Consider the following 16,432-nt stretch of genomic DNA (forward strand, 5'->3'; position numbering starts at 1 on the left):
TGAGTCGGAAACTCTGATGATGCACTTGGAAGTGGGCCACTGAGGTTTGCAGGCATGTCACCCTGACTCCCTCCCAAGCACACGAGCGACTGGGGACAGTGGCTCTGGACAGCAGAGAAGGAAGATACGCCACAGTGTCGATTCTGCATGAATCTGATAGTGATAGAAAATGAGTACCTGCCCAGTGACAGAGGATGTCACCTACCCTTCTCTGCAACTGATTTTCAGCTAACAAGCTAAACGTCTGTAACAAAGCAGCAAGGGATTTCAGTGGAACCTTAAGATGTCAGAACGTTTTCCTTTGAGATGCTGTCATAAAAGCAACTAGAAAACCCTCAGAAAACTGTATTTTGAAAGACATATCACTTATCCTAAGGACAGCCCAAAAGTGACCTGGGGAAATATACTTTCAGAATGAGACACATTGCAGTATACAAACCAAACCAGGTGAGTAGCCACACAACCTTAAATGTGCCTCTATCATGAATTCACAAAGTTTCTGCTATAAGAGACCGAACCCAGTCCACCCTAAAGGCGTGGTAAAAACAAGCAATTTTTAAATAGTGAGCTTTGCCCTTATTATACCCTCAGCAATTAGTTCCTATAAACATTTAGTCATAAACTCTAACAAGAAACGGTACATGATGTTACATGTCCAGGCACCTAAATTCATTACCCTGAACCTTAATACATGAACAAATGCACTGAGCAAGTTCCATGAAAGTCTGAGAAACCCATGATTCATCTGTTAGAATTCTATTAAATTGGTTCATTCTGGTAGAAATATTTCTTGAATAGTTAAAATATTCCTTAAGTGTGAGGCACCAACGCATGCATCTTAACGTCATTTTAAAACTGAGTCAACATTCTCAGTCTTCCCTTAATCTTCTTTTGGAAATTCAAAAAGACCTCAGGCCAAGCAAATTGACAATAGCTATGAGAAATGCATGTGTGTCCTTCCCCAGGGAATTTTCAAATAAATGAAAACAAAAGAGCAAAACCCAAATCCCAAACCTCCCTTTTTCTTTTATTAGTTAAATAGTTGTCATTCTTAAAGTTGTTGTGTTTTGTTTTCTTCTATGAACTGTTAGCAATTGTCCATGTCCTCATACCTGACTTCTCATTGGGGATGCTTTTAGATTAACAAGTAATTTATTATTGCATAACCATTACTTACTCAGAAAACATTGGTTTTAAAGATGTTTTACTTTTCATCCTAACTTGATACTAATATTCTCATTCAAGACAAACCCACCTCTGGCACCCGTCACAGAATTTTATAGTTCTGAGTTTTCTGAACTCAAGGGAATATTGATTACTCACCATATCCAGGAATGCCTTCTAAAGGGGAAATTATTCACGTGCATCATGTTGGCAGATCTTCTGTCCTTAATCTTTTTCTCGTCTCCTATGTTACATGTAGTGATTCTCACCGATGAATTCCAGCTCCCCTGTTTGAGCAGCTACCATGGGCGATTATTGCAACAAGTATGAAATTCCAAAAAAAATCCCCCCCCCCCCAAAAGACAAAGAACAACAACAAAAGCCCTTCCAGGGTTTGAAGAAAGAAACATCACAGAGCACTGCAGGTACGGGTCCATCCACTGAGGTTCCACTAGTTAGTCAATACACTAAAATAACCAGTTCAATCGCTAATCCTAAAGGGTGGCAAATACCGTCCCGGTAAAATCCAACCGCCTAGAGTGGAAATTAATGCATCCTCGCAGGAAGGACTCTGGAATGTGGGAATAAAGGAGTCAAAAGACAGTTTCTTGTTATCCTTGTTAAGGAAGTGTTAGAAGGGAAATGGAAAACTTCAGGTTGCTTTGCCATGCTGTCTTTTAGAAATGAATATTGCTTTTTCTTCTTTCTTAGACACATATTCATGTGTGGTCACTTTAACGCAGGGCTGCTTTCTGAGATGTGCCGGACAAAGAGCCGGGCAGAGGGACTAGAAACCATGTATAAGCAAAAGCCAACTTCTTTCTCCAATCTCAGAATCGCTGTTTTTCAACTGCAAAAGTAGGAAGGCAAGGAGCAATTTCGGCTTTGCAGGACAGGATTGCCATGAGCTACCGTCATGACTTCAGAAGGTGCTGTCATGAGGAAATTCATTTCTGTTGCCTAACCCCATAATAAAGCTGTCTGCTCTCTTTCAGGAAAATGACTAAGCTATTGATCCTTTCACTGCAGAAACCCCTCTCATTTGTTGTTATCAAAACCATGTGCGGGCTTTTCATATTTTGCCTTGGAAAGAAAATGAATTTTCACAGCTGCAGGTCAAACGTTGTCTAAGAATTTCTTCCCCCGCTGTCTTTCTTTTTTCCTCTCGCTCTCTCTCTTTTACCCCCAATTCAATTCCCCAATAGGTGTCATTGACTCGGATGCTCTGACAGCTTCTGAAAGATTCTCACGCCCGAGCTATACAGACCTTGCCTGCTTTTAAAACACAAAGGCAACAGGCTCCCGCTGGGGTCCCCCTGCGCCGAATTTCCAGCGGAACCTTTGCAATCGTCGCAGCCGCCTCCTCTGCCCTGGGCTGTGCCGCCCGGCCGGCTCTGAGCAGCTCGGGGCACTTGCAGGCTCCGCGGTCCTGCACGTTAACTCTGCAGCAGCCCGCTCGGCCGCAGAGGCTGCTGCCCGACAGGGGATGTGCTGGCGTCAAGGGGGCCCTCTAGGTGGGTTCCCGGACACTGCAGCGCGCCTCCCTCGCTTCCGAGGCAGAGCCGGCCAAAGGGGTTAAAGGCACAGCTCGCCCTGCCCTGAAAGAGCAGATTTCTTCTTTCAGTAAGTGATCGCCAGCAAGACAAGCTCAGCGGGGAGAAACCTGTAAATAACCTCCCGGGGAAATGACACCTTGAACAAATAGACATTCAAGAGGGAGGATTTTGGTTGGTTGGGTTTTGTTTTTCCCCTTCTCACCCAATGAAAAGAAAGGGAATCAAAGAAGTCCAGAGAGAATTTGCAAATGACAGGGTTTGGGCACTTGGACTCCCTTGTTTGTTGGTTTGTTTGTTTTTAAACACACAAATACTGGGGAGGGGATGTCTTGTTAATTGGATGGTCCGTAAGGATGCAGCTCCAGATGACCACACGGTTGTTTTTGGACAGGAAATCCTGTGGAGCCAGTTCTGCGGAAGTCAGTTACACTCAATTGCAACTGCGCATGCCACAGAGCTGCTTGTTTGATTAGCGGGTGTGTGGATTTGAGGAGCGCTGAGATAAAGCCTTGCTATGCCTACAGTAGACGTTTTGCATTTCCTCAGGCTGACCCCTTTGCTGCAAATGTCTGTTCAACAATCCCCTGAAAGCACCCCATCACGCTGATGCCATTTTGGAGCAAGAATAAAATAGTAAACTCTTGTAATAGTAGGTTGGCACTTAAATGGTGTTTGTTGGAAATCAGGAGGAGAATGGATTTGATAGTAGCAATGTACTCAATATTAATGTATCACTTTTAACTTTGGTATTTAAAAAGCCTCTTGTGCAATTGCTTAATATTAAATGGAATACTGGCAACATTTAATACATCATGCTATTATCTTCAATTAGGATTTCCCCAGTGAGGCCATGTCAGAGCAGAAAACATTATACAGAGTTGGGGGTGGGGGAGGACTGGCATTTCCCACAAATTCAAAACCAAGTCTAAGGATATCTAGTCTCAAAAACTGCTATGATTTGGGGTTTTCATTTTGATCAAATGATGATCCTCATGAAAGTATTCTTGAGAGGAGGAAAGAACTGAGTGATTTCTTTAAAAGCAATTTGAACTTGTAGGTTCAGAGATGGTACCACAGCTGAAAAGGAACTTGAGACTATTTCTTGGGACTTCTTGTAGCCTAGGAGTGTCCTCATGACCTCTGTTTTCTAAAGGGACTAAATCTCTTCCATAAGGTCATTTGGGATTTGAATGAGAAGGCTTCAGTCAGCTGTTTTCAACAAGCTCTGAATACTATGAACCAAGCATCACAGAGTAATTCTAAATTTGATATTATATGAGATATTTAAATATTATTATTTAAGAGCAAGGAACACATACAAGGTCCCAACCCCGGTACTAATGTGCTTTACATTATGACCTCATTTAATCCTCCCAACAACACCATCAGGTAGGGATTGTTATTAGCCCTATTCTACAGATGAGGAAATTGTCGCACTAGATAGAAAGCAGCTTGCTCAAGGTCAAACATCCTGTACGAGTCACAATTTAAATCAAGAAAGTCTGGTTCCAAAGCCTGCATGCATTACCACTATATTTTGCTGCCTCTGTAAGAAAGAATACCACCTTGCATTAGTGCTATGCTTTCTAAATGTTTATTTTTACAGGTATTATTTTAGCCTCACAGAATCAGGCTGAGAAGGATATAACAGTTATTATGCCAACTTCGGAGATGTCTCCAAAATGATAGTATTTTTTCATCATCATACATCATGTTAGCAGTAGATATGGAAGAAAATTCACATTATTTGATGATTATTTGACAGGTTAATTCTTTGATGATGTTCTTTGATGATGATGATGATAGATGATGAACATTAACCTATTTCTAAATCAAAGGTTAGTCCTTACACTATATGAAAGAGTAGGTCTCCATGGAAAGTAGCAAATACAACGAATTTTAAAAATGATGTAGAAATTTATTTTCCCTTATGATGGACATCATTTATTTGAAATTTACTTATTTCTTTAGTTCATTCTACTTTACTCTGAATCCCAAAGTGATACCAATGGGTGAAATAATAGCAAAAACCCCTCTGAATCTCTCTCAATTACCACACAGGTCAACATTCAATACATGTTAGCTGTGCTCCCATTTATGGGCAATGATATAATGCAGCACTTTATAGATTAAAAAAACATAAATAATTTAGTCATCAGATTACTAGAGGAAATACCAGATTAAAATATTTTTAAACCAAGAGGAGATTTCAACTGCATATTTTTAAAGTAAACTTTCCTTGGCTCTTTATTTCCATTTTTATAGATGCAACTGACTAGAATAAGGTATAACAAATTATAATGAAAGGACACACAACTGAGAAGCTTTGATAAATAGTAGAAAAGCCAAATTTCTGCCTGAGGGATAACAAAGAAAAAAATGTAATTTATTTCACAGTTCACAGAACCAAGACTCCACATTAATAAACAACCCTAAATTGAGTATTTTGAAAACTTAAGGCAATGTATATAAAAGAATGGGCTTGCTTAGAGAATAGAAATAGCTTATTTCTAGCGTTTTTATTCCATGTATATTAGAAATAGGGTCTTCAGAGTTATGAGCACTATTTTACAAACTGATATTTCACATGACTTAATATTTTACAAATGTGTGGTCTTAATGAAACAACATTTGGGCAGAACTAACAGTTAGTAATTTGAAAACAAGTTCTCAAAGTTGAATAAATGTTGATGGACTAAGGTAATACAAATCTATTTTTTCTACTAAAAGATCATCATCTTTTCTTGGAATTTCTAAGAAGTATAGGAGTAAGCATAAAAGATTACTTTTATGGCAGGTCCCAGCCCCATCATTTCAATCAACAAAGCACTAATTATTAGCAGGGTACCATAGATTGGCACAAACTTCCTACAGCCATGGTGTAGGCTCAGCTCTAATGACACAAAGGCTAGTTTTCCCCTCTATTTAAAAGTTTAATCCCAAGACAAGCACAAGAGTAATCAGTCTTTCAAGGATGGACTCACATTAACTATCCTCATAGGAGACTGATGTAAGAAAAAAAAAATTTTTAAGTGTCATTTTATTGATATTTTATTGATAAAGTGTAACCTACAAATGCAAAGCAAACCAAAATGCTCATCTAACATTTTTAGGAAAGATTATTTAGAGTTCTCAGAAATAGAGAAGAATTAACTAGCTAGTATCCCCATGCCCTTTTCCTGTAATTAAAGTCTCTTTCTGCCATGGCTAGGGGGTTCTATTCCCAAGGGTGACGGTTTTCAGACTAAATTCCTGGGAATCCTGTGGTTTTGCAAAGTTGCCTCAAGTCAACTCAGGGCAAAGGGAAGGCCAGTTAACTTGTGTTGTTTCAACCAAAGCCCCTTTGCTTTTTACCTGGTTTATTACTAGGTTTGGTTTGAAAAGGGGAGTCTGGTTCTTAAAAAAGTGTTTACAAAAAGCTAACAGTAGGAATACAAAATTAACACTTTCAAGGCAAAGTCTTATCTTTGTATCCTCAGTTTCCAGGCTCCATTCTCTTCAGACCTCTTCAACTTCACAATGAGTATAATACAAGTGATTAAGTTATATCTTTATGCTAATCAGAATAAAGACACACCCTGGTCCAAACCTTGTGTGTTTCCTAAACTCTTTAATCACTTATTTGATATGGAGGATGTAATCTGATAAGAAGGGTGTAATGACTTAACTCACTGATTTTCTCACTTTCGAGATGAAACTTTAATTTCAAGTGATAACGTATATGTTTCTGTCACTGTCACATTCTGCTATAGTCAACAGCTACTATCAGTGATGGCCTCTTAAATAACTTAGGTGAAATGAAATAAAAACTCTAGATTTAGATATGGGCAAGAGCCTAAAAGGTGTTCTATGATTAATCTTTTAGAAATCCTAACTATCAGTTCAGATATTTTAGGAAAATGTCCTATTCTTTCAAGAGGCTGGATAACCTTTGTTTAAATATATTTATATATACAAATACCTCTGCATATTTTTTTTTAGCACATTCTCTATATTAGCAGTATAGTTATGTTATACCTTAGGAAGTAGAAGCTACAGTCACTTGGATATCTTGGGGGACATAATGTTTTCACCTAAAACCAGAAAAGAATTATATTTTAAAAATTTTTCCAATAGAAATAAAATTTATGTGCACTTTCTGCTCGTGCATGTGAATAAATATACGTATTTTTGTTCTACATATTATAGATATCATCAATTAATAAGCAGGCGAGAGTGGCATCTCAGTATGTAGAAAGAGACCCAAGATGACAGCACAGTCCCCAGTCCTACCTCCTAGTAGGAAAAGAACATTCAAGAACAATCCTCTCTCCCACCCTTACAGAAAGCCAGTCCCTCCGGAAAGGAACAGTGCCTTCCTCTGTGTATTCACAACACCAAAAACGTTGTCGGCGCTCAGTAAACGTTAACTAATGACCATGTTGATAGTAATGACTCCCTGCTTCTGGCAAGTTCTGGCAAAGTCTGGAGGCACGCTGTTCAGCTCCTTTATAACTGAAATAAGAGGAGCTCCTCATGGAGCCAGTGTTTCAGCTGCTAAGAATCAGGGCACTGGGTCACGTTTCAGCAAGTTGCTAGTTCATTCAATTTCTACATATTCTTATAACCGAGGATACAACCACCAATAGAAAAGTGAAAAAGAAATTCCTTAAACACATATTTTCAGCACCTAAAATTAACAGATACTTTGTTGGAAATTTTCATGATTTAACTAATGTAACAAAAGTCACTTTGGATCATATAGCCTCAGCTTAAATCTTCTCATCCAAAGTGATAAATAAATGCATTTACAGGGGAAAAAAAAGTCTTCACACCACCAACCACAATACATGTCATAACTGGGGTAATTAGAACACCTGCTAAATTCCACTTTTAATATTTTTGAAAGCAGGAGTGTTAGAATTCCTAATGCTAGACTACAAGGAAAGCACATACTATTTATTATTCAAAAAATCAAAATGGGAAAAAAATCCCCAGCAAATTTGAAGGAAAAATAAGTTGAATTTGCATTCTGTCTCAGAGTCTCAAGATGTGAGCCCTTAATTTCAGGTTCTGACTTTCACTTTTTGTGCAATTTTGAACAACTCACTAAACCTCTATGATACTCAATTTCTTTATTTGTAACAGAATAATAGCAAATTTGTACGTTAATATAATTTTCAACTTTCTGGGGTAAATTATAGAAAAACACTTTGTAACATGAAGAGAGCTCTTTGCATGTTGTTCATATATACTTTAAACTCAATCATTAGAAAATGTAATAAAATATAGATTCTTCACTTGGTCTGCAATTTACTTAAAATGGAAAAAAAAAAAAAAGAAGAACATCAACAAGGTAGTGTTGGAAATCCCTTCTGAAAAGGAATTATATTTCACTTCGACCTTAAACTTTTCCAAAGGCTTTGTATCATATTAATTTCAGAAATTCAAAGGAGTAAAAATATTTCTCATGTAATAAGGTAAGGCCCAGCTTCAAAATATACCCATGTTTATGGGATAGTATAGATTCCTAAGAATGACTTGGAAAAAACATCTGAAATATTGGTAAGTAAAACATTAAAAACCCTCAGGTTTGCAGAGTAATATCTTTAATATGAATTATTTAATATGAATTAAAATATATAAAAATATATTTATGTCAACATAGAGGAAAAGAACCAGGATATACACCAATTACCTCTGAGATAAGAAAATAAAAGTAGTCCTCATTAACAAAGGGTTATCACCTTTCACTTTACATATATCTGAACTGATTAACCTTCTTAATGAGAATATTTACATGTATTATTTGTATAACTGAAACACCAATGAAGAGAAAAATGTACTTAGTATGTATTAATGAAGAATAGTCATTCACAGTTAATGCCTATGTATTGGAATATCAAACCCAAATTTCTAGTATTTGTCAGATAGAGTCTCTGACAGACTTGAAATATCTAACCTGAAACCTCAAAGCTGAACTGTCAAATTCAAAATATATATTCAAGAGTTCAAACATTCCACTAACATTATTAGCTAAACCAATATCAAGTCTTAAAAAGAGAAATGAACAACTGATTTATTCTTTTTTCATGTCCACACAAACACTGTAGCTGGGACCAGAAGCAGTACTCAGAGTTGGAACCATCAACATGGAACTACCTGCAAAATGAAACATCTGATCACACATCTTGATAATAGTGTGTGTGTATTTTACTACGGCTCAAATATGTCAGTAACTGCAAACGTGCAGATTTCTGACTCCTTCATTCTGATCCATCTTTGTGTCTGCTGTGTATTTTTTTTAAAAACACTTAAGGTAGTTACATATCTACTTCAGTAGTAGTACTAGTGTTTATGTTTTCTGGTCCAGGTAAATCCAAGAAATTATTGTTACCTACTTTTCGAGTGGAATAGGATGGATGATCTACCATTGGTATTTTCAATCTAATTTATTGGTTCTTTAATATTCTGACAATAAGTCACTATTGGTCCTGAGTTTTAGTGCTGTTTTAGTTATAATTTTGGGAGGGTGCATTTTTATAGTCATTTTAATAGGAAATTAAAAGAGGCTGCATCAAAGTCTGCAAACCAGATATTTAAAAACCCAAAGACCTCAGCTACTGCTTCCAAGATACACATATACTCAGATTCCCATACCATTGACAGTTAACAGAACTAAGTAAAAGCAAATATGATTATGATATTTATACATTGCATGTATATTTATAATGTAGATATTATGTAAAGTCACACATCTATATTGTTATTTCAATACCTTGGATTTGCTGTATTATGACATTGCTACTCCATTTTTTTCCAGTTATCTTTGAAATAGAGGGTTAAAGATTATCGTAAGAATCACATTCCACCAAGGCACCGGACTTTTTTGGTCTGTTTCGTCCCTAATCCTCACTGACTAGAATAGTGCATAAGTGCTCAATGAAATATTTGTTGAGTAAATAATTATAAATAAATCAGTCACAACACCAAACATGATTATATCTGCCTACAGCTCTTTCTAAAGAGCTTTCCTTCCCTGTACCCTTATAAAACCTCACCAGAACAGGTATGAAAACCTGACCCACTGCCACCTGATTCACTCACTGGGTAGCAAACATTAATATTCACTATCTGGAATGTGAACAGTCAAAAGAAAAACAGGGAATCAAATCAGTTCCAGATGAGCTTGAACCAAAATGTCCTATGGACTTAGGGGATGAAGCCATTTTGGGTCAAGTGCAAACTGATGACTAAGGAACTTATTGCAATTACAGAGAGAAGCAGGCAAAGAGCTGAAACACAGAGACTAACAAAAATGGATGATTTTATGGCCACAGAAAGAGCAGTCACCTCAATTCTGGAGTTTTGCAAATCCGACATAATCCATCTACACTTTGCTTCTGTTATCTTCTGTATCTTTATATTAACTATACACCCTCCTTTTTCACAGAAGCTGGTTTAAGTCAGTTTCTTTTCCTTGCAATCAAATTTTTGAGTAGATGAGTCACCATGTAAGAAATTTTATGTGGCTATTCATAAATCCTTTCCCACCCTCCAAAAATGAAGCAATTTAAAATTAATGCTAAATTATAATATGGAATAGCCACAGCGAATTAGCTTGACATTGAATTAATGATTACCCAATTAAGGAGCTTAAATTAAAACACACACACACATACACACTCATAGAGGAATTAACAATAAATGTATCTACATCCACATCCACACCCAGGGATTCAGGAGACAGCATACTTTTTCTATGACTGACATCTATTATACTTCCAGTCAAAATATCAGCTTCTTATTTTCCTCAAACTCCTTTCATCATTTTCTTTACTGAATATTAATTTGTTTCAGATAAGAAGGCAAAAGACAGAAAGAGAGAAAGAGAGATTAAGGAAAGGGGAAAATAAGGTGATTCTTATTAGCTTTATGAAGTAAAAGAATTTAGTACTCGAAAGGCATAATTCCTTTTTAGGGAAGAAAAGGGGTATTCACATGATTTTTTAAAAAGAATAATTTAACAGTTTTAAAACATTAAAATGTATTAAAAACAGAACTCAATATTTTAAAATAATAGCTTTAAACTCATTTTGATATAATTAATTAAAACATTCTTTGCACTTGAGTGCAAAATAAATTCAAGGCTAGTTATTAAATCCTAGTTCATTCTTGTAGACAGATATCCCCTCCTTCACTGAGCATTTTACACCGTTTGCTCTGCTGTTTTAAATACTCTGACTTGGAGGACAATCCATAGTGCTGAGCACTTGAAACTGTCAGCTAGCCTGCCTCTCTCTCTAATGGCACACTCCACCCTTAAGAACATCACTACAGACCATACAGATCACTTAATAGATACAAACTGGCAAACATGAACACCACACTGAAACAGAATGAAACAGAAAAATAGTAACACATGATCCAGTTGCCTAGCTATGTAGTTTACACTTTTCTCTATGGGAAGCACATTGTAAGTGAGGAAGAATTGTGTGAAATGTGACATGATTTCATCTGTCATTCCTAGTTCCAAGGTTTGCAAAATGGATGAAGACACAAAAGAACTTTACATTTTCCCACAAAATAAAGTAGCAAAGCTAATCAAATAGTACGTTTACTTTTAGGATTCCTCCTGTCTTCTCAATGACCCCCATCCTCTTTAGATTGGTGATGCAACAGGTAGGTCTGTTATCAGGATTTCTCAATTTTTTAAATTCCTGCTTCATTTTTAAAAGAATGGAAATTGTGCTGGAAGCAGGAACAAAGTTAATGAAAATATAAACTCCTCACCTTTCTTCCTCTGCCCAATAATTACCCACTGACTGGTGGCACAGGCCATTTAGATGAGGCTACCACTGTGTATCTGTGTCAAGGGCTGAATATTTTTGTTCCCAAAGGAGAAGGATCAAGCGATTGTTGCAACCTGGAATCCCTGGTGGCCTCACCTCAGAGACTGCAGCTTTTTTGAGCAGGTGACAATACTAAACTCTGAGTCCTAAGGAGTCTAAAGAGGAGAATAAAGACAAGGGCGAGTGAGAGGCAGTGGAGTGGGACAGACAGGCACTACCATTAATTCCAACTTTTCCATTTCCCTTATTTTTCATAATGACTTGCTGCTTCCCACACCTTTAATGCAGATCACTTTGAGATTTTTCTACAGGTGCATAGGTATGTTAAAGATCAGAATATTTGCTGGAGTGTGTAAGTAATTTTCCTTTTAAATATTAGAGGAAGACAGAAAGGAGAAACACTCAAGGAGTGATACACATGTGATGTGGTATTATCAGGATATTAAAAATATATTTTTAAAAGAGTATTAATATGGTAACAAAGTCTTTGAAAATAAGGACATGGGATATGTACTCAAAACACATTTTATTTTGGTTTCCCACTACCCCTTTAACTTATACTTAAGGAGAAAGTCTTGTGACTTTTCTGGGCCCTCTTAGGCAATGGAGAGCTTTATATTCTCTTTAAACCATCAACTCAGATTCTATTCAGAAATGAGAATGTCCCTTCCAAACTGTAATCCAAAACACCAAACTTGATTTAGCGCACATCTTCTTTCCGCTCCCAGCTGGGCCCACTGCAGACTAGCTGCTTGCAGTGGGGTAAGTGGGTGAGGCAGGGGTTAGCCTGACTTCCCAGCTGCTGGTACTGACTATGCTGGGGCAGAGAGCATGGAGAGAGCTGATGAAAGGAAGGAGGAGGGTGTTTTCTGAATTGGCACTATCATAAAATGGCATTTGCATTGGGGTCCTGGCAGATGTTGAAAGCTGCCTCTTCATCTCTTGGGCACTTCTTTGGGTCCATCAGCTGCATCCCCGCTGGGCCCCTGGCTGCAACTCCTATGACTCAGGCAGGGCTTTGTTTGCCGGGCGCTGCTGGGTAATTGGCCCCCACCAAGCCCATGGTTTCCTAGTGGTCTATCCCTACAGTGTCTTGCAGTTGAAGTCCAAGTGCTTTTCCCAGATGGTCCTCTTGGGAAGGACAAAGTGGCTCGAGATCAGCTCTCTCTTAAGTGTGGTGTACATCTGGTCCGTGGGAAAAGTTCCCCCATCGCGTCCTCTTTTCCTGGGCTTGATGGGAATGAGGGCAGTAGCCCGCTCTGAGGGAGCGGAGGGTAGGGCTCACAGCACTACCTAGTTATCTCTTCCTTAAAAAAAAAATTAATAGCTTTTCATAAATTGCTCTTCCTTTCTCCTCTCTGAACTCTATTTCTGTCTTTATCTGAGCAAAGGGACCCTGTATAGAGGCCCCAAAAGTCATAAACCTGATTCTTGGCCACCTATTTTGAAATTCGGAACTCAGGGCTGACACCACACTTTGGGAAACGGCTTCTTTGTCGAAACTTCAGTTCTCACATTTATTACCATGGGATTCACATCATGATTCCTTCACTGCTGTTTTTAAAGGACTCAGCATCCACCCTCCCTCCTCCTTACTGGCAGAAATCCAATTTTTTGTGGGAGTTTACTTTTTGTAGCAGCTAAATACTCAGAGAAGACGACCCCCTATGCAGTCAAGGGTAAACCTTGAACAGTCTAATCCCATTTTCTGGCCAGTGATTCATAAGACCAAACCTAGCCAAAGAGATATAAAGGGAAGTCGGCTGAGATGACTTCTGGAAGTGTTTCATAAAAAGAGAAGCATAGGGAAGCCAGGGTTGATTTCCTGCCTTTGGACGCTGTGCCTGGCTGGGGCCATTATCCTGTGTTAATTAGGAGAGCCAGGCTGAGCAAAGGGGCAGTGTGCTGAGACATTAAGGAGACCTAGGTGATGGGCCTGAGCCTCTGAATAACCGTCCCTAGAACACTCTGCCTTGAGACTTCCTGTGATAAGACAGTACATTTTCCTTATTTGCTTATGTTAAGCCATTGAGTTAGCAGCTCCCAGCTAGCACCAAAGGCATCTTCCCTGAGAGAGTTCACCATGAAATATTTCATATAATCCAGGGCACTTCTCAACAGGTAATCAAGTTAGGAGAGGGAAGCTTATGCTTTCTCACAATTCTTTTTCCTTTCTTCTAGTTAGTGAGTAAGCTCATCTGCCCCCAAAACAAAACAAAACAAAAACAAACCACTTTTAAAATCAGATGTTTACGTTAATTCTCAAAATTGCAATTAGTTATTATTGAACTGAAACAGCAGTTGTGATGACACCTGTGACAACCAATGTAAATAAAAACAAACAAAAGCAATGTTCAACTTGCAAATCCATCATTTATCAGCAGGCTTGGATCTCTCTTGGAGTTCATAGGGGAAACTGAAGAGGTTTCTAGTATGACAGGATATTGTTAGTACTCAGGGCAAGGATCACACTCTAATCTTAGGAAATCGGGAGGTGATGCTTGTGCCAAAAATCCCTTGGAGAGCATATCATAATTTTTTCTGAATTCCATCTAGAGGATCAAGCAAGGACCTGTTTTGCTGTTCCATGTGATGATGTGGGTGGGTTTAGGTGAAATCACTTTCAGAGAAACATTAGGTGACTAATTTGTGACAACGATATGTTTGCAGACTAGCACATTCATAAGAACAGCAGAATAATGAGCTAATTTGTAAAGTACCAGATGGGACTGACTGAAAGTCAGTGGCCTGAGCCACCGTAATTGTCCCTGATACTCCAAGAAGACACTTCTAGAAATCCTGCCACCCACATCTTTGCTTTTGGATAAACAGGCTGAGGTATAACTAATCCTCTTCCCACAAAGGTAGGTCCTGGTATTTGAATACGCCTGCTATTGGGAGACACCGTGGCAGTATGAGTTCTGCTTTTTTTTTTTTTTTTAAACTCTGCTGTCTGAATGGCATTGCATAGGGACCACAAATATTAACTGTTCTCCAGTCCATGTTGTTGCTGTTCTGTTGACGCTGTTTCTTTGATAGTTCACGAACAGTGAAATGTATTCACGTTTATACCTGGACTGTCTCTCCCTTCTTCCTACCGGTATGCTCCTGGAATCATATTCTCAGGATTTTGACATTGCCTTTTCCATTTTTTCTTCCGTTCTCCAAGTTAATCCAGGGATGATTTTACCCCTCTGGTCATGAGCCTCATCCTCTCTCCTTGAGTCCCCAACAAAAGCTTGAGATTGATAAACTCAAGCCCCAATTTCAGCTCTTTCTGCATTACATCTTCTCAAAGCCCTGACTATAAACTGGCTAATTTGTGCTGCTAGGTTTAGCAAAACAGAAGTGTTTCTAAAGAAAGCATGGTTTGCTGGAAGAAGCCCAGGGTTTTGGTACTATCAGGCAGACCTGAGGTCTTATCATTTCATTCACCTTGGGCTCATTTCTCAACCTTCACAGAGTCTTCTTTTTTTTTCATTGGAAAACAACAATGATACTTATTTCTTAGATGCGCTCGGTTTTACTGTAAGCCATCGACGGAGCATGAGAAGGTACAGGTTACCCACGTAGCACACATAAGAAATCAGTGCATATTTGTTTCCCTTGTCCTCCTCAAATGTTTGCCATCTCACCTGCTGACCACAATGGTAGGAATGTTACATTAGGGATGAAGGAAAATAACAATGTAGAAATCTGAAAAAGCTAAATAGTATAGGCTTCTGCAAAGTGAGTTAGCAGAGAGGGCTGTAAACAGCCGTGGTACGATGACTGTATTGTTTGCTTCAAGAAGAGCTTATAATTAATTATAATTAAAATCAACAACCCAAAAGAAAAATGAGAAATGGATGCCAAAAAACACCACATGAGAAGTACAAGTAGGCAATAGCCATTTGAAAAGATGTTCTGTCTCACTGGTAACCAAAGAAATAAATGCAAACTACAATGAGATGTTCTGCCTATCACATTGGTAAAAACTAAAGACTAAAAATATCCAGTGCTGGTGAGGGGATGGGAAACAGGTACACCCATAACATTTGGTGGAAAGATAGATTGGAAAGACTTTCTTGAAGTACAACTTAGTAGATGTTTTAAAATGTAAAACACACATACCTTTGATTGGCAGGAGTCTATCCTACAGAAATGCTTACCCAAGTACAAATGCGCGTGCACACACACATATACACACACACTCACACACACGGATATTCATTTTGGAACTGCTGACAGAAAGGAAAGAATCCTGTTTCTGTCTCTCTGACCACAGGCTGAGTTCTTGGAGAGGCCATACCTTTCTCCCCGCTCCCTAGTAACTTCCAAGCCTCCAAACATGTAATAGGGTTGAAGATGCTTACCAACACATACTAACAAACACAAAACACAAACAAAAGATCAAAATTATTTTGTTATGTATAAAGACAATGAGATGGATTTATAAAATGTGTATGTGATTTGCTGTTTTCAGAAATAAAAATCAGTATTTAAGAACTGGTGATCCAAAGTCAAAATGGATTTTTCTATCCATCAAAACATTTTATAATCGATTGATAGCTTTCTAATCCTACGTAAAATTTATTTATAGTTTTGGTTATAAATCGATTTCTAAAGACATCAAATTTAAATAAAATTAAAACAACTCATCAAACTCAATTCTGTTTTATGTCTCTTCTCTGTCTTATTCTCCACTCCCACCCCCCAAGGTATCTGTAGGGCTTCGCTTTGTTGCTATACTTTCTCCATCATCTGAAAACCACAGGGAACACTGTCATTACAGGCCAGAATTGATCTCATTTATCCCAGAAATACAGAATTTCTCAAATGAGGGTATAAACTCCTGCTACTACAACTCTTGGGCTCTGTTTTGTTTTTGTTTTTTTTTTC

General features: G+C 38.1%; 1 protein-coding gene across 3 annotated transcripts in view; it reads right to left on the reverse strand.

Moving 5' to 3' along the window:
• The window catches only part of PDE4D (phosphodiesterase 4D), a 1,287,753-nt gene that overhangs the window by 515,893 nt on the left and 755,428 nt on the right, over positions 1-16,432 (reverse strand). Inside the window, exon 1 of one of the 3 annotated variants that reach the window (XM_031445617.2) lies at positions 1,324-2,605. The exons of the other annotated variants lie outside the window; for them this stretch is intronic. Within the exon in view, the coding sequence (XP_031301477.1) occupies positions 1,324-1,370 (47 nt within the window). The 5' untranslated portion in view covers positions 1,371-2,605. Of the gene's footprint in view, positions 1-1,323; positions 2,606-16,432 lie in introns of those variants that run through there. 3 annotated transcript variants of the gene reach the window in all.

Source organism: Camelus dromedarius, chromosome 3, assembly GCF_036321535.1.
Source record: "Camelus dromedarius isolate mCamDro1 chromosome 3, mCamDro1.pat, whole genome shotgun sequence".
NCBI classification, from domain to species: Eukaryota; Metazoa; Chordata; class Mammalia; order Artiodactyla; family Camelidae; genus Camelus; species Camelus dromedarius.